At 41.4% G+C, this 19781-nt stretch overlaps 1 protein-coding gene across 1 annotated transcript in view; it reads left to right on the top strand.

Moving 5' to 3' along the window:
- The window catches only part of LOC120927498 (organic solute transporter subunit alpha-like), a 62880-nt gene that overhangs the window by 12167 nt on the left and 30932 nt on the right, over positions 1-19781 (top strand). Inside the window, exons 2-5 of the mRNA XM_040338209.1 lie at positions 5689-5840; positions 10993-11066; positions 14450-14608; positions 18155-18266. Of these exons, the coding sequence (XP_040194143.1) occupies positions 5689-5840; positions 10993-11066; positions 14450-14608; positions 18155-18266 (497 nt within the window). The remainder of the gene's footprint in view (positions 1-5688; positions 5841-10992; positions 11067-14449; positions 14609-18154; positions 18267-19781) is intronic.

The raw sequence follows: 19781 nt of genomic DNA, 5'->3' as shown, positions 1-19781 counted from the left end.
TATAAGCACAGCCCCATCCCTCCCTCCCAATAATGTCTGGGAGGACAACAAGGAGAGGCAGACGTTTCTCTGGGACTGTAAGGGGGCCAGCAACAAATTTGTCGACAGGCAAAGGTGGACGTGCTGGTCAAAGACCAATTTTTCAGTACCTGTCTGACAGGTGCATATCATTGCAATTTTTTACAGCAAGACAAATTCTTGCTTTCATCAAGATTATCTCTATAGGGTTACGGTGGGAAGGCGCCATTACACCCAAAGACCAATTTTAGTCAAAGTGACACCAGAATGTATCCAAAAAATCTCTAATCTTGTACCCAGTGCACTACATTGTGGCCTCATCATACACACTGGCTCCCCAGTTGTTGCTGAGCAAAATAAAGGCAGCTTGCAGGAATATTTTCATTTTTTTGGGGCTTTATAAATGAAATTATTGCAGCAGCAGATTCTAGACATTATACAGATCTGCCACTTTACAGTTAGACTAAGGGGACCCCCCAGGCACTATATTGGAAGGAATTTTTTCATTTTTAGGCTTTCACTTTAAAAAAAAATCAAAAAATCACTGCTCATTTAAAAATGACGTTTTTCACAAACTTTTTTTTTTTATTGATACAGGTCCCCCAGGGCAGGACCCAGACCCCTATAACCATTGTATGCCAAATTACTTGCATTTAAGCCTTCAAAATGGGCACTTTTGATATTTAACATTCAGGTCCTATTGACTTTAATGGGGTTTGTTATTTGAGTCTGAACTTTCGCAGTGTTTGAACCCTCGGGTCCGTTCAGTCCATCTCTATTGATAAGCCAGTTCCCACACTAGGGAGACTACTGTAAGTTATGAGATTGGGTTAATTCTTCCTTGTAGCTCGGTTACATGTCACCATATTGCGACCTCCAGGGCCTCACAGTCCATGGGTGGTTTACTGGGTTCAAATGTATCTTCCACTGGCTTTTCTCTTTCATCCCAGGGTAGCAGTGGAATCTTCTATGCTCTGCCTGACACCCTGAGGGCCACCAGAAAACTGCTAACTCTACTGAATGGTAAAATGACATTGAAAGGACAAAAAAGGTTCAAATGTTAATATCTCTTCCACTGGTTCAATAATCCAGCACTGCAATCACAGAACTATTCTCCTAAAGCAGGGGTCTTCAAACATTCTAAACAAAGGGCCGCTTTATTGTCCTTCAGACTCTTGGAGGGCCGGACTTTGGCCAGCAGGAGTGAAAATTTTCCTGGCATCAGTGGGAGTAAACATCTGGTATTAGGGGGAGGAATAGTGCCCTATTGTTGGTATCATAGGGAGAAATAGTGCCCCACTAGTGGTGTCAGTTGGAGAAATGGTGCTCCATTGTCGGTGTCAGATGGCAGAATAGTGTCTCATATCATTGGGAGGGATAGTGCTCCAAGGGCCGGATAAAGGCAAGCAAAGGGCCGCATCCGGCCCTCGGGCCGCAGTTTGGAGACCCCTGTCCTAAAGGACTGGATTAGGCCTGCTGGAGCTATCCATGGTTCTGCTATTCCGATGAACTGCCTCACTAGTAACTCCACTGCAAGCATTTATGTACCCTGCAAGTGAAAAGGAAGTACCAGTTCAGACTGGCTGGAGGCAGGCAGAGCCCCACCTTAAAAAGGGGAAACTAACACCCTCTTACAGGTCTATTTCAGAACATACAGCGGTGGCACGTGTTGATCATTTTATGTCAACACCACTGTCTAAAAGCTCACTGCTTTGAAAGTAATAACATTATAATTACAGAAAATTATCTTTTCTCAGTTAATGTATGTGAGTAAATGATTGCTTTGCCTAAAATAATCACAGTTGTAACCAGCAATTAGCTTTTAAACTAGGTGGTAGTGGGGGGGGGGGGGGGTTAGAGGAAGCAATAGCCAACTGTGAGCAGAGGTTAGAGGGTATTCACTGAGACATTGGTGGTAATATAATACCTAAACCCTGGGTTGGCAATATATCAGCAAAGCCTAAAAAAAAACAAAGAAAGAAAGAAATAATTTGCACACAAAACTCAGAGGCATGTTCACAAATGCCAAATGACAAAATGGAGGAGTTGGAGCTGCTGTTACCTGAGGAAGATTTAGACTTAGTGGGTTTATCAGAAACCTGGTTTGGCAGCTCACATGATTTCCTACATTGGAAAAATATTTTTTTATTTAGCTCACATGATTGGTCAGCATCTATCCAGGGGTATTAATTTAATCAAAGGGACAGGGAGAGTATAAGAGGAGGAGGGGTTTGTCTGTATATCAAAAATGATTTGTAAGTGAATGTGAGAAATTACATTGCAAATAGTCAAAGGGGGAGATGGAGTTCCTGTGGGTGGAGCTTCCAAGCGAAGGGACAAGTGGGAAATTAATAGTGGGGCCCCCTAATCTGAAGGATGAGGAGGAATTGGCCCTCATATCACAGTTTGAAATGGCATGGTTTCAACTATACAGATATTGACTGGGTGGAGGGGAATGCTAATTTTTTAAAGGCATGTAATTTCTTAATTTCTTATCAAAATCAATCCCAATAATTTTTAAAATATATGAACAGTAAAAAAACGAGGTTAGAGCATATTGGACTCATAAAGGGACTCCGGGGGCCGCGACATGGATCCTGTTGAAGCGAAGGCCATCCTCACCACTAGAGGCACTGGTGAATACCAGCTGGATCTTAGATTCTGTGCCCTGGGGAATCTTGGACTCATAAAGGATGATGATGGAAAGTTGGTTACAAATAAGAAGGCAACTGTGCTAAATGCTTTCTTCTCTTCAGTTTTACACAGGAAAAGGAGGGGTATAACAAAGACTGTTGTCATATCACCTGTGGCCAGATGACAAGTGCACCCCTTTGGAGTCAGGGGTGCACCACAAGGTAGTGAACCCTATAGCAGACTGCTGCGGATGGACCACAGAGAGGATATGGAGGAGAGGTTCACTGGGGCAAAAACAGGGACCCTACAAGAAGCTTGAGACCAAGATTCCCCAGGGCACGGAATCTAATATCCAGCTGGTATTCACCAGTGCCTCTAGTGGTGAGGATGGTCTTCGCTGCAACTGGATCCAGGTCGCGGCCCCCAGAGTCCCCTAGGTCACGCTCCGTAGAGAGAGAGGGGGAGCAGCCACTCAGGACACAGAGAAAGTGAGGGATAAGCCGAGGTCGGGGCAACAGGCAGACGAGGATAACCAAGGGACAGGCTAAGGGTCAGGGTCACAGGCAAACAGGAGTAGTCAGAGACAAGCCAAAATCGGTACACAGAAATAATGTAGCACACGGCTAGCAGGAACACAATCCTAACAAACAACGTTGATCAGCAAAGCAGACCTGCAGTGAACTGGTTAATATAGAGTTCCTGGGATGGCCTGGGGTGGAGAGATGATAAAGGCAGCCAGATAAGAGAGTCTGGCCTCTAATGAACACATGGAAAGAAAGATAAGCTGCCAGACATACTACATATCCATGACAACTGTATTGTTAGTAACACGCCGCAGGATGTACCTTTGTGGCTAACAGAGGCCGGAGTCCAGAAAAGAATAGAAAAGCTTAACACAATTAAATCACCAGGACTGGATGGCTTACACCCGAGAGTCCTCAAAGTACTCAGCCAGGTTATAGCCAGACCATTAATTCCAAATTTTTATGGACAACATGACAGGACTAGTACCAGCTGATTGTCGAAGGGCCAACATGGTGCCAAAATAAAAAAAAAACTGACCTACAGACCAGTCAGTCTAACATTGACAGTATGTAAACTATTGCAGGGGATGATAAGGGACTATATCACAAAATTTTCGGATGAAAACGGTATCATTAGTAGTAATCAGCATGGGTTTATAAAAGGTTGTTCTTGCCAAACCAATCTATTGACATTCTACAGTGGATGTGGTGTATCTTGATTTTGCAAAAGCATTTGATGCAGTTCAACATAGACGCTTAATTCACAAACTGAGGTCTGTAAGCATGGACCATAGGGTTTGTAAATGGATAGAAAACTGGTTACAGGGACATGGAGTGGTAAGTGGGTTTCCCCAAAGATCTGTCCTGGGAAAATTCTGTTTAATTGTTTCATAAATGATACAGAGGTTGCTATAAAAAGCTCAATATCAGTGTTTGCTGAGGACACAAAGCTAAGTAAGGTAGTAACTTCACAGCAAGATATAGAAGCTTTACAAGAAGACCTCAAAAAAATAATGGGCTGGTCAACTACATGGCAAATGAGGTTTAATGTTGAAAAATGTAAAGTAATGCACTTAGGCTGCATTCACACCTGAGCGTCGGTCGTTTTTTCCGGCGTTTTTTTCCGGGGGGTTTTGTCGCGTATTCATGCTTTTTGTACTTCGACGTTTTTTATTTCAGCCAATAGGAAAAAGGATCATCTTTTCATCACTTGTTGCTATGTTGGTAGATTTTTTTAATCTTCTGCCTGGGTGAAATGTTCTATTAATTAAAGCAATGAAACGCCTGTAGCAAACGCTCGTTGTCGCGCTAGTCGCTTGAATCGAGCGTTTCCATTACTTTCTATGGGAAATGAAAACGCTCAAAAACGACCAAACGGCCCGATACGCGCGACAAAAAAGGGTCCGTAACTTGTTTGAGCTTCAGGCGTTCAGCGGCTTGGAGTGGAGATGTGAACCATTTCCATAGGGAATAATGTATTTTTTCCCCTCTAGTGTATTTGAGCATCGCGCTTCAGGCGACAAAACGCTCAGGTGTGAATGTAGCCTTAGGGGCCAAAAATGCCGATTAAAATTAATCGCTTGGAGGAAAACCTCTGGGGGTATCAGGGATAGAGAAAGATCTGGGGGTCCTAGTAGATCACAGACTCACAAAGGCATGCAATGCCAAGCTGTAGCAAGCAAAGCTAGCAAAATATTAGTATGCATAAAAAAGGGAATTTATTCCAGAGATAAAAATATAATCCTGCCACTTTATAAAAACTCTTGTTTGACAATCTCCTTGTTGTTGACACAGGTTAATCTGTTACTCACAGCTCCCTGCGCCGCTGATTATGTGCTGTTGCTTTTTATCATAAAGGTCTCAGGGCCCCCTTACTTTGAATATTTTCACAGTTAATACAGGTTTCCCACTGCTGGACCCGCTTTCCATCTTTACGTGCCCCCCCCCCCCATGTGAGATTTAATCTCCTCGGTCGGCCCATGGCTCCTTAGCAGGTGGTCTCTCTGTACAGAAATTCTCCTGACGAAGCAACTATCGTTGCAAAACTAGTAGAGATTTGACTTAGTTTCACCGCCACCCTTCGTCTAGGGTCCATACCATCTCGGTGATTGGGACGGTTGGTCGTACAATATGTCCACCATTTTATACTGTTTTTGATGTATTTTATAACTATGTGTGTCTCCTGTTTTTTGATATTTTGTTAAATAAATTGATTTATATCTTTTACTTTTACTACAAACACTTCTCCAAATTTGTTTACTTAGTACAGCTATAGTCCCTTTGCCCCTATCTGTTCTAATGGTCTTTTTGGGCCTTTGGGGCCCCATTAACCTTTATTCTATTCAAAATTGATTCCCATGATGATGGTACTATAATTGTATGTTTATTCTTTACACTAAGAGGCTTTCATATAAATCAACCTCACGAACTATGTAACTATTTAAGCATTACCATTGCTTATATTTACCTGGGTTATTATTAACCAGCATATTTTTGCTATTTTATTTTCTAGGGCTTGACATCACTGGACAGTTGCTGTTTGCTATTCTAACATTTATGACAGCAATAGCAGTGATAGTATTCATAGAAGAAGCATGTTATATGTACAAGAAAATCCCTGGAGCCAAAAAATCCATGATCATCTGGGTGAATGCTGGTGCTCCAGTAAGTACAACTGATATCATTTTAAGTCCTTTTCAAAGGGTACACAAAAACCAAAGTTGAGCAAATTTAAACATTAAAAAAAAAGCTCCATCTCCAGAAGATACAAGTCCGACCTACTAAGCCATATAATTGTGCAGGCCTTGAGTCATTTCAGATAATACACCTGTTTTTCTTGTTTTGCATGGTGCCCAAAGGTTAAAACTTTTCCAAGGCTTTTATTCCTGTATACATCAGCCATCTTAGTTTGTCCTGGTGATGTGAGTCACAAAATAGAAAATTATTTGAAATCCAAAATATTAAAATCATTTATGGTTTCCATCAGAACAGGAGGTGGGGAGATGTCTTCCTAATGGGACACCTGGTTAGGATTTCAACTCACTACTCACGTCCTGTTGTGTCTCTAGGACTGAAAGAGGAGACTGTCCAAAAAGGCACATGGGGAGATTCAAACCTTTCCATATCTAATCCCAAACTAAAAAAAAAAGTTTTGTCTTGAGTTCTACTGTAACCCTGCCAAGCATCTGTCCTACATGTAATGGCATTGAAAGGGTTAAAATAATAACAGTCGTGAGACAGTTTTAAAATGAATCCCTGAGCGCCGTGCTGTAATGAAGACATAATCAGGGGCCTGTAAAGCTGCTAAATCCCAACATAAAAATTATCACCTCCCACATTTTTTTCGTACAGTTCCTGCACGTTTAAAAAAATATACTATTAGCTAGATTCACATAGACCGCCCTAACTTTGCGGCGGCGTAGTGTATCGTGTTTACACTACGCCGTCGTAAGTTAGCGAGGCAAGTACATGATTCACAAAGTACTTGCCTGCTAAGTTACGGCGGCGTAGCGTAAATCGGGCAGGCGTAAGCGCGGCTAATTCAAATTCGGCTGAGGGGGCGTGTTTTATGTTAATGAGGGGTGACCTGACGTGATTGACTAATTTTAAGAACGGCGCATGCGCCGTCCGTGTACATATCCCAGTGTGCATTGCGGCAAAGTACGCCGCACGGTTCTATTGGTTTCGACGTGGACGTAAATTACGTCCAGCCCTATTCACGGACGACTTACGCAAACAATGTCAAATTTTCACATTTCGACGCGGGAACGATGCCCATACTTAACATTACTATTCTAGCTATTTGATGGAATAACTTTAGGCCTAAAAATGCCTTGCGTAAATGGCGTATCTTTACTGCGTCGGGCAAGCGTACGTTTGTGAATCGGCGTATCTACTCATTTACATATTCTAGGCCGACCGCAATGGAAGCGCCACCTAGCGGTCAGCCTAAAAAGTACACTTTAGGATACGACGGTGTAAGACACTTACGCCGCTCGTATCTGAGCCTAATTTAAACGTATCTGGTTACCAGAATACGCTTAAATTTGCATCGGCGCAGATTCAGACTTAGGCTGGCGATTCTACTGATACGCCAGCCTAAGTCTTTCTGAATCTAGCTATATGTTTTGGGATAATAAATATTTTTCAGGCCAAAAAGGAGCATTTTGGCATGAGCAAACAAAAAATGTGTCCAGCAGCAAAGGGTCAAGACTTTTAGGTTTTAAAATCTGTAAAGTGTACATCCAAAACAACTTCCCTTGTTGTTTACATGTAAACTTTCAGCTATTTTATACTTTAACCACTTAAGGACGGCCTAACGCCGATATACGTCGGCAGAATGGCACGGCTGGACACAATCATGTACCTGTACATCCTCTTGAAGTGCCTAGCCGCGGGCGCGCGCCCGTGACCCGGTCCGAAGCTCCGTGACCGCGGCCGCGGGACCCATGGACCCGATCGCCGCCGGAAGAACCGGGAGAGGTGTGTGTAAACACACCTTCCCCGCTCTTCACAGTGTCAGTGTCACTGATCGTCTGTTCCCTGATATAGGGAAAGACGATCAGTGACGTCACAAGTCCAGCCCTGCCCCCCCTACAGTTAGAAACACACATGAGGTCACACTTAACCCCTACAGTGCCCCCTAGTGGTTAACTCCTAAACTGCCATTATCATTTTCACAATAATCAATGCATTTTTATAGCACTTTTTGCTGTGAAAATGGCAATGGTCCCAAAAATGTGTCAAAATTGTCTGATGTGTGCCATAATGTCGCAGTCACGAAAAAAATCACTGATCGCCGCCATTAGTAGTAAAAAAAAAAATTATTAATAAAAATGCCAAAAACTATCCCCTATTTTGTAAACGCTATACATTTTGCGCAAACCAATCGTTAAACGCTTATTGCGATTTTTTTTACCAAAAATAGGTAAAAGAATTCCGTATCGGCCTAAACTGAGGGAAAAAAACGTTTTTTTATATCTTTTTTGGGGATATTTATTATAGTAAAAAGTAAAAAATATAGATTTTTTTTCAAAAATGTCGCTCTATTTTTGTTTATAGCGCAAGAAATAAAAACCGAAGAGGTGATCAAATACCACCAAAAGAAAGCTCTATTTCTGGGAAAAAAAAGGATGCCAATTTTATTTGGGAGCCACGTCGCACGACCGCGCAATTGTCAGTTAAAGCGACGCAGTGCCGAATCGCAAAAAGGGGCCTGGGCCTTTACCTGCATATTGGTCCGGGTCTTAAGTGGTTAAAGCTATGTGCACATGGGCACATTTACCCATGCATCATAAAGTTTATTTGGTGTCCTGAATGTCCTAAAGCTGCTTACAGCCAGCCATCGAAGTTGAAGGTTATACGTATATGTGCCCATTTGCCTGTGCAGTGCAAAGACGCAGTGCATTTTTTGTTTTCTCAGATGTCGTAGAGCGGCATACAGACATAAAAATGCATATAGACATAGCCCATAGACATAAATAGGTAAAGGTGACTATATGCAGGTATTTGTGCAAAGAAACACACGAGCACAGATGTAATGCTCATAATGTATTGCATTATATCTGTGCGCATTTAATACTATAAAATGCGCCACTAACAAATAGCGGGGCATAGCTGCGTACAGCCACCTTCACCGATTCATGTGCATGGGTGGCTGTATGCAGCTCTATAACATACAGGACCTAAAAGCTAAAGTCTGGTATTAAGACAAAAAGTCTGTTATTAACCACTTAAGGACCACCGCACGACTATATACGTTGACAGAATGGCACGGCTGGGCACATGGACGTATATATATACGTCCTCTTTAAGAGCTCAGCCGTGGGTTGCGAGCGCGCCGCCGGCCCCCGAGTGGTTAACCCCTTCACTGCCATTGTCATTTTCACAGTAATCAGTGCATTTTTATAGCACTTTTCGCTGTGAAAATGACAATGGTCCCAAAAATGTGTCAAAAGTGTCTGATGTGTCCGCCATAATGTCGCAGTCACAATAAAGTAGTAAAAATAAATTATTAATAAAAATGCCATAAAACTATCCCTATTTTGTAAACGCTATAAATTTTGCGCAAACCAATCGATAAAGGCTTATTGTGATTTTTTTTAACAAAAATAGGTAGAAAAATACGTATCGGCCTAAACTGAGGAAAAAAAAAGTTTTTTTTATATATATTTTTGGGGGATATTTATTATAGCAAAATGTATTATTTGCTGGTAGGTCCTAACCCTAAAATCTGGAAAGTTGAGCCTTTAGTAACACAATGTAACCGGGGTCAGAGAGGCACATAGAAGAGACCTTTCTGTCAAAAAAAAGGCAAAATTAAGAAAATTTAAGATGCCTTCTCTCATACAGTGCTTCTATTTTTTTAAATTTAGAAATTACTGTCAAGTTTGAATTGAGGTCATTCTTATTCAATATATTTTCAATATTCAATATACATTCATATTCAATATAATAACTCCAAAACCATCCAATGTAGGTCATAAACCTGAGCTTTACAATTCCTGAAGAGTCTTATGTATGATGTGTCAATGAACTTACTTCTGAATTATTGCTCATTACTATTTTTATCAAGCACGGAGGATTTTTTTTTTTTTCTCGAAAGAAATGCATAAACCATATTTTTGGACTTTTTAATTCTAACACATTATTGGAGGGTTGTTTGGCCCATATATACAAACCCACAGAGACATTTGAAAAGGGTACACCATGCTCTGTGTTATGTGGGTCTTATGCCCTGAAAACACCATCGGTTCGTCTGATGAAAACAGACCGATGGACCGTTTTCATCGGACGAACCATTCGTGTGTGGGCCCCATCAGTTTTTTTTCCCCATCGGTGAAAAAAAATAGAACCTGTTTTAAATTTTTCTTATGGTTTAAAAACCGATAGAAAAAAAACGATCGTCTGTGGGGAAATCCATCGGTCAAAAATCCATGCATTCTCAGAATCAAGTCGACGCATGCTCGGAAGCATTGAACTTCATTCTTCTCAGCAGGTCATTGGTGTTTTACGTCACCGCGTTGGACACGTTTGGATTTTTAACCAATGGTGTGTAGGCAAGACTGATGAAAGTCAGCTTCATCGGATATCTGATGAAAAAATCCATTGGTTCGTTTTCATCAGACAAACCGATCATGTGTACAGGGCATTAGTCATTAGGCTTTTAGCAATTCCATGCTATTGGAGTAGAAATGTTATGCTCCTAATAGGCACCTACGCACAGCGATCTGTACACCATACTGTATGCAGTGGAACCTTGGATTACGAGCATAATCCGTTCCAGGAGAATGTTCGCAATCCAAAGTACTCGCATATCAAAGCAAGTTTCCCCATTGAAGTCAATGGAATTAATTCCGCATTGACTTCAATGGCATGCAATACCGCATGTGGCCAGAGGCTGGGGGGGGGGGGGGGGCCGGAGAGCCTCGGCCCGAGGACACTTCGGTTGACCTCAGCAAACCTCGGAAAAACGTACTTCCCGAGATTTGCCAAGATCAGCCTAGCTGTCCTCAGGCCTTTTCATGGATTTCCGAACCGCTCGGCTCAGCTCCGGCACCCCCCACCTCAGGCCAAATGCGGTACTGCAGGCCCCATTAGCCTGAATTCTGCTCGTTTTGCGAGACAACACTCACAACCTGAGTCAGAATTATTTTGAAAAAGTTACTTGTCTTTCAAAAAGTTGTTAACTGAGTTACTCATAAACCGCGGTTCCACTGTACTTTAATCTTATATGTTAGAAAAGTGTAAGATGTCTGATTTCCTCAATATGTATGTTTTTGGCTAAAAATGCACTCTCTTGTCATTGTGTTTGCAGATAATTGCTACAACATCATTAGTGGGAATGTGGATTCCTAGGAGTACTATGTTCACAGACTTCACTGCTTCTGTGTATGTATAGTTAGAGTTTTTATATACATACAGTATTGATCTCAGTAATATTGTCTTGCATTTTCTACAGTAAGACCCCTTTCACACTTATGCCACTTGTCATGCGACTTGGGAATGCAAAGTCGCATGACAGGTCGACCCTATGATTTCCAATGAGTACCATTCATATCTGTGCGACTTCAAATCACAACGACTTAAGAGTAGAACCTTCACTACTTTGGTCTGACTTTGATGCGACTTGAGGTCCATAGACCTGAAGATTACACAGGCATTGCTTCAAGTCGCATCAAAGTCGTGCAGCAAAGTCGCGTCTAAGTCGTACGACTTTCAGGAGTGTGAAAGGGGCCTTAGTGTTGCAGGAGCACATTGTATTAAGATAAGAGAAATTCCCTTCAATTACATTTTCCATAAATTACAAACAAAAAACATAGTTTACATTTTCACTTACACAAGCTAATTTACTTAAAGTGATTGTGAACGATCACCTTATAAAACAATTCATCCAGTTTAAAATAGAGATAAAAAGCCATATAGATATAAAAATACATCATAAATACACTTTTCCCCCCTTTTTTTATTAAGTGATCACATTCCCCCTGTTTTCAGCTGCATAAGAGCTGGGGGGAGGAGAAGCAAAAGCACACTGAGCTTCCCAGTGAATGGCTGTGCAGCGGGGACATTTCAGGACAAATCTGATCATTGGAGGAGGGCACAATGAGTTCCCAGCATAGCTAGAGAACTGATCACCGTGTGCTCTGCTGCTTAGTGCGGTCAGTTTTTAATAGGAAAGCAGAGGGAATGGCAGGAACACCACATAAATGGAGCATACAAAGAAAACAGGATACTTTCTCATACAAGTACATGGTATAGCATGCACATATTAGGAATATGAAATGCTGGGATAACAAATGCTTTAAAGAGGGCTTTCACCCTGTTTGAAAATAACAAAAAGTCAGCACCTACAAATACTGTAGCTGCTGATTTTTACTGACTTTTAATAAAAGGACACTCACCTGTCCAGGTATTCAGCGACATCCCTACACGGGCCAAGTAGCACAACACATAAATGGTCTACATACAGTATGAGCTTTGTGGTGTGTTACAATGCATTGAAAAAAAATTCTCCACCTCCTTAGGATGCAGAAAAGTCTGAGGCCCCGTACACACGACCAGTTTCCTCGGCAGAATTCAGCTTCCGACCGAGTTTCTGGCTGAATTCTGCCGAGGAAACTGGTCGTGTGTACACTTTCGGCCGAGGAAGCCGACGAGGAGCTCGACGAGGAAATAGAGAACATGTTCTCTATTTCCTCGTTGTTCTATGGGAGCTCTCGCCCCGCCGAGCTCCTCGGCGGCTTCAGTGCTGAACTGGCCGAGGAACTCGATGTGTTTGGCACGTCGAGTTCCTCGGCCCTGTGTACGGGGCCTAACACATTTTTGACATTATCTCTTATTATACCATCCTAATGATGAACCACAGTGGCTAGGGGGGGAGCAAGTATTTAACTCATCTGATGGTTGCCAAAGTTGCCAGAATGCCAGTTCTGGCCTGAATGGCGTGAAGGGATAGGGAGAGCAAAGACATCTTTATTACTGTCGCTGACACTTTTTTTTTGGTCTTATTTATAATGTCAATTTCTACAATACCTCATACATTTAAGTAGCAACTTTTGTTCCCCGACATGTCCACGCAATACTGTACACATGCTTATATGTATGCCCATTATATCTACTCTGTGTGTTATTCCCATTGTCTGCCTCTAGGACTTGCGATTGCCTTATGAAGCCTCGTACACACGACCGAGAAACTCGACGGGCGAAACGCATCGTTTTCCTCGTCAAGTTCCTTGTCAGGCCTCGTACACACGACAGAGTTTCTCTTCAAAAACCAGCAAGAAACTTGCTGGGAGATATTTTTTTGCCGAGGAAACCGGTCGTGTGTACATTTTCGTTGAGGAAACTGTCGAGAAACTCGATGAGCCAAAAATAGAGCATGTTCTCTATTTCCTTGACGGGAATGGAGAAAATTGGCTTGTCGAGTTCCTTGACAGCCTGACAAGGAACTCGACGAGGAAAACTATGTGTTTCGCCCGTCGAGTTTCTCGGTCGTGTGTACGAGGCTTTAGGCTGTCGAGGAACTCGACAAGCCAATTTTCTTCAATTCCGTCAAGGAAATAAAGAACATGCTCTCTTTTTGGCTCATCGAGTTTCTCAACAGTTTCCTTGACGAAAATGTACACACGACCGGTTTCCTCGGCAAAAAAATATCTCCCAGCAAGTTTCTTGCTGGTTTTTGCCAAGAAACTCGGTCGTGTGTACGAGGCCTGATTCTAAAGCCCCGTAAACAAGACCGGTTTGCCTGCCAGGAAAACTGCCAAGAGAGATTTTGGCCAGGAAAACCGGGCGTGTGTATGCTTCCTCGCAGTTTTCCCAACAGGAAAACAGCCGGTAAACCCGGTGGGAAAACAGAGAACCTGCTCTCTTTTCCCGCCAGATTTACTAATACTTTCCTATGAGAAGCACTGCGATACGCACGGCTGGGATTCCCAGCCAAAGCTCTCATGGCAGTTTTCCTGCCGGGTTTTCGGCCTTCGGCCTCCTACACATGATCGTTTTCCTCGACAGAATCCATCAAGAAACTTGGTGGCAGAGCTTTTTTGCTGAGGAAAACGGTCGTGTGTATGTTTTTCGTCGAGAAAACTGCCGTGGAACTCGACGAGAAAAAAAGAGAACAAGTTCTCTTTTTCCTCGTCGGGAGTCTCAATTTCCTCGTCGTGTTTCTCGTCGTGCTGATTTACGAAGAGAAACACGTTCGTGTGCATGCTTAGAATAAAGTATGAGACGGGAGCGCACCTTCGGTAAAAGTAGCGTTCGTAATGGAGATAGCACATTTGTCACGCTGTAACAGACTGAAAAGCGCGAATCGTCTCTCACCAAACTTTTACTTAACACACAGTAACATGAGATTAGCAAAAGCAGCCCCAAGGGTGGCACCAGTGGAACCAAACCGCCCCTTTATAGTGCCGTTGTACGTGTTGTACGTCACCGCGTTTGAGAACGACGAGATTTTGTCTTGACAGTGTGTACGCAAAGAAAGCTTGTCAAGATTCTCGACAAGCCTGACAAGGAACTCGTCGAGGAAAACGATGTTTCATTTACGATGAGTTCCTCGGTCGTGTGTACGAGGCCTTCCCCTCAGTTTTCCCGGCAGACTGTTTACCATTGGGAAAACCGAGCGTGTGTACAGGGCTTCAGAGTCTTCACCTTCTTGTGTCCACAAGGTAGATGATAGGTACCTACCAAATTCTTTCTATTTTTTAATAAATGTTACATTTCTTTTAAATAGTTATGGCACCCCAACACTTTGTTATTCTCTCTTATTAAAGGTTTCTCGCTGTTGTTATACACAAGTTTCAACTTATGCTGGTGAGTGAATGTGGTGGCAGAAAAGAATTCCTCAATAAGTTTGGGTTACAAAAACTTCAACTCAACACAGGCCCACTTTGCTGTTGTTGTGTATGCTTTCCACGGAAAGATATTAACAGGTGAGATAAACATGTAGCCTCTTCAGCCTTCTGTTCCTAAATGCATTTTTAATAGGGTTTTTTTAAGTGAATCTTGTAATGTGTTATTTTTTATGCATTTTTTGCAGCCTCGTACATCAGAAGCCACATTATTGCAGCTAGCATGTTTACATACATGCATTTTACTGTATAAATCTTTTTCCCTTTGAAAGTGCAGGTATACTGAAACAATCATGAGTTTTAGGGTCTATTCACTCACTTGAGGTGCAGTAACATGGATTTGTAATTATGTACCATTCATTTCTATTGGCACCCCAACGTACATGTAGGGTGACCACGTGTCCCGGATTGCCCGGGACAGTCCCGCATTTTGCATGTCTGCCCCGGGCACATACATTCCAGGACAATACAGTGTCCCGGAATAAAACTGACACAGCCACCCCCCCGGGCCAATCTGATGCCCCCAAAAAATGCCGCCACATCACCGTTTACTCACTGACAGTACTTGTACTGGCCGGGAATGCCTGGAGGAGCACAATCCCACCCCCTGCTTGGGATTGGAGAAATCATAAATCCTGCCTCTTGTGTCCAACCACTGTGCTGTGATTCGTTACAGCACAAGCTGATTTTTGGGAAGGGAGGGTGTCCCTGAATGGTAGTTTGGAAATGTGGTCACCCTACGTACATGCCAACACACCTGTAATAAAATGCATCATAACGCATGATAACACACTACCGTGCATTGTAGTGCACTGTTATGTTATATTTTTTATATGCTAACACTAACCCAATACACCAGAACATTACTTTACCTTTTATTACAGAGGCAATTTTGCTAATAAAATTCTGTTTTGGGGTAATAATCATATTTTTGATTGAAAATATTGTTTTAATAAACATTTGCAGACACATAATGGGATGTACAAAATGAAGGATATTGATTTTTTGCTATATTTTATGTGCTTTCAGAAAGTATTGGTCTTGGGGCAGGGATTCATTAGTTAATTTTTGTGTCCATTATATGAAACTATATGCTGTATGAAAAATAAAAAAATTGGCTTATCGTCTGAAAAAGTTAGCCACTTCTAAGCTGAAAAAGAGTTAAAGCAAGATTTGAAGTATATATTATGCTTAACTATTGGTGATCAAAAATAAGATGCAAAATGATAATGATTTTAACATCAAATAAAACAAACTACATTTGTTAAAGCGGTTGTAAACCTGCAAGGCAATGGCATAATGTGCTAGCATGCATCGCATACTAGCACATTATGAAAATACTCACCTTGGAACAAAGCCCTCCTGTGCTGTTACGTCCCTGCTGAGAGGGCTGACATGTTCCCCCTGTCTTTCTTCCAGCTTCACGAGCCCTGGTTATGTGATTGCCCGGAGCCGCAATGAAGTCACTACCATGCATACACGCGGGAGCCGTGGACTCTATGTCCATTGGTGTCCCGCGATCGTGGCACGGAGAGGCAGAACGAGGAGATGTCTATGTAAACAAGGCATTTCCCTGTTCTGCCTAGCAACATGGCAGGGTTTTACTGCTCCCTGTCATCGGGAGCAGTGATCTCTGTCATGTTTTTGTGAGACCTTCCCCCTTACAGTTAGAATCACTCCCTAGGACACACTTAACCCCTTGATCGCCCCCTAGTGTTTAACCCCTTTCCTGCCAGTGTCATTTACACAGTAATCAGTGCATTTTTATAGCACTGATTGCTGTATAAATGACAATGGTTACAAAATAGTGTCAAAATTGTACGATGTGTCCACCGTAATGTCACAGTAATGATAAAAATCGCAGCTCACCACTATTACTAATAAAAAAAAATTATAATAATAATGCCATAAATCTTTCCCCTATTTTGTAGACGCTATAACGTTTGCACAAACCAATCAATATACACTTATTGCAATTTTTCTACCAAAATTATGTAGAAGAATACGTATCGGCCTAAACTGAGGAAAAAAATATATATATTTTTGGGTATATTTATTATATCAAAAAGTTAAAAATATTGTTGTTTTTTTTCAAAATTGTCGCTCTTTTTTTGTTTATAGTGCAAAAATAAAAACCGAAGAGGTGATCAAATAACACCAACAGAAAACTCTATTTGTGGGGAAAAAAGGACATCAATTTTGTTTGGGTGCAACGTGGCACGTCCGAGCAATTGTCAGTTAAAGCGACGCAGTGTCGTATCGCAAAAAGTGCCATGGTCAGGAAGGGGGTAAATCCTTCCTGGGCTGAAGTGGTTAAAGTATCTTCCCAATGATAAATTTAAACTTAAACTGGTCTGTAGATATTAGGTAAAGATTTTTAACCCCTTTTAAATATAGGTACCACATCGGTCCTGAGCCAATCTAATGCTACAGAGTCAATAATTTAAGAGTCTCTAAAAATGAGAAACAATGACTTATGCTGGCCATACACTATACGAAAATATGGCCGAAATGTGGTCGGTCAGACAGCTCAGACAACGAAGGACACATTTCGAAATGTACTGCCGAACGAACGATAAATCGGAAGGTTAATGTGTTTCCCGTCCAAATTTTCTGCACTAGGTATATGTAAAAAAAACTAACCAATTTTTTTAAATTTATGTCCACTGAACAATTTATCGGTCATTACATGACGGCACTATCGTTTGTGCTCACGACCGAACGTTCGTTTTTCGAAAATTCGTTCGGACGATTTTTTGTGGAGTGTATGGCCAGCATTAGAAATAACAGAGCTAACTCTTTGAGGACATGTGGATGTCAGCCACCTGGTCCAGGTGCTTTATTCTCGTTTATTTTGTATAAATGTTTCTGGACTATATCAGTTTAGAGCGGCACCATTGGGGTTGTTTTGGGTTACTGTGCCCATTATGGACTTGAACTTTACCATTTTCCTTTGTATACACTGAGTTGAGGAAGTTATTTAATACATTTGCCGTATCCTCAGTAAGCAACTCTAAATTATCTTGTAAAGGGTATTCATGCTGAGACCTCTCTTTTTAGGAAGTAATTAACTTTTCCCCCGGTGGAGCAAATTTGACCATGTTTTTATATAGGAGTGTATTTTGTCTTCCTCAGGATCAACTGTGGGTATAGGATTCTGCATATGGAGGTTTTCTATTAATTTATTCTGTTTATTTTTATGTTTTCTATTGGTTGAAGTGGATGGACTTTTTCAACCTGGACGTAACTACGGGGTTGATTTACTAAAGCTGGAGGGTACAAGATCTGGTGCAGCTCTGCAGAGTAGCAAATAAAAAAAATGGAAGTTGATTGTTTTCTGTGCAGAGCTGCACCAGATTTTGCACTCTCCAGTTTTAGTAAATCAACCCCAATGTAACCATACCTGGGTATACTCTATTTATAAAAGTTTTGTTGTATTATTGTTCTTTCTACCTTTCCTTTTCTGTTTGTTTTCTTACTCAAAAATAAAATAGAAGCAGACCTTCGAAATGTATCAATTGTACAAAAATTTTAAATGTATTTGTATGCTAGCCTTATGAATCAAAAAAAAAAAAAAAGAACAAAAAATAATAAATGCAAGTCTGTCTTTATTTCCCTTTCTTACAGGATTACCTTATTTATCTTGAAGTTTGGTACCTTTCAGTTCGCACTGCTAAGGCCTTTTCTTATGTTTTTGCAAGTTGTTCTTTGGAGTAATGGAACTTACATAATTGGTGAAGTGAGTAATTTACTGGCTGATCTTTTAAGGCTAAAAAAACGAGGGTGTTTGTGGCATCATGGGTTTCATTGAAGTCTTTAGTTAGTAAAGCTGCATTATAGGTAGGGTTGTCCCGATACCACTTTTTTAGGACCGAGTACAAGTACCGATACTTTTTTTCATGTAGTCGCCGATACCGAATACCGATACTTTTTTTAAATGTCATGTGACAGTTTTCAAACCACAATACAGACTAAGGATATTTTCTTTAGAATTATGAAGAACTCTAACTCAAGACATTATAAAAGAATAAAAATGAGTAAAAATGAATAAAAATGTTTTATTTGCTTGTCACGCAGTAGTAAAAAACTCAAAGAATTTTCATAGAACATGTTGATAAATACAAAAAAAGTATTCTATTTAGGTATCGGGAGCATTTGCGCGAGTACGAGTACTCCCGCAAATACTCGGTATCGGTCCCGATACCGATACTAGTATCGGTATCTGGACAACCCTAATTATAGGTAAGTGAATGGCTTCTAAATCTGATGCAAATCAAAGAAGACCCGTTCTATAAATTTTAGACTGGTATAAAAAGGTATTTATCTACCCAACAGTTGCTACTACTACTTGCTACTGAGCATAGTAAACTTCTAGCTTCACCATCTCAGCACTGCTTATCCAATATTTAACAGTATTGGATTAAATGTTCGACATATTTATGCCCAGTCTAGCCCTTTAAAATAATCATTGCACTCCCAAAAAATATATCCTAACAAACATTAAAAAATGTTGTATCCGCTCCACCTGGAATAAGTTTGTATAGGCCAATAAGCCAGCCTGAATTAAACATGCAGTCCTCAAACTGCGCTACGAAAGACAGAGGCCTCGTACACAAAACCGTTTTCCTCGACAACATCCATCAAGAAAAATGCTGGCAGAGCTTTTTTGCCGAGGAAAACGGCCGTGTGTATGTTTTTCGTCGAGAATGTTGTGGATCTCGACGAGTAAAAAAGAGAACATGTTCTCTTTTTTCTCGCCGGGAGTCTCAATTTCCTCGTCGTGTTTCTCGCCAGGCTGGTTTACGACGAGAAACACGTTTGTGTGTATGCTTAGAAACCCGCGCATGCTCAGAATAAAGTGTGAGACAGGAGCACACCTTCGGTAAAAGTAGCATTCGTAATGGAGATAGCACATTCGTCACGCTGTAACAGACTGAAAAGCGCGAATCGTCTCTTACCTAACTTTTACTTAACACGCAGTAACATGAGATTAGCAAAAGCAGCCCCAAGGGTTGTGCCAGTGGAAACGAACTTCCCCTTTATAGTGCCGTTGTACGTGTTGTACGTCACCGCGTTTGAGAACGACGAGATTTTGTCTTGACAGTGTGTATGCAAAGAAAGCTTGACAAGATTCTCGACAAGAACCTCGTCAAGGAAAACAACATTTCATTTACGACGAGATTCTTGGTCGTGTGTACGAGGCCAGATGGTGGTATGGCTTTACCTTATGTGAAACTTTACCAATTAGTGACAC

This window comes from Rana temporaria, chromosome 2 (genome assembly GCF_905171775.1).
Source record: "Rana temporaria chromosome 2, aRanTem1.1, whole genome shotgun sequence".
Taxonomy (NCBI): Eukaryota; Metazoa; Chordata; class Amphibia; order Anura; family Ranidae; genus Rana; species Rana temporaria.
Note: the sequence above shows the minus strand (reverse complement) of the source record. Positions and strands in the feature narration are given on the sequence as shown.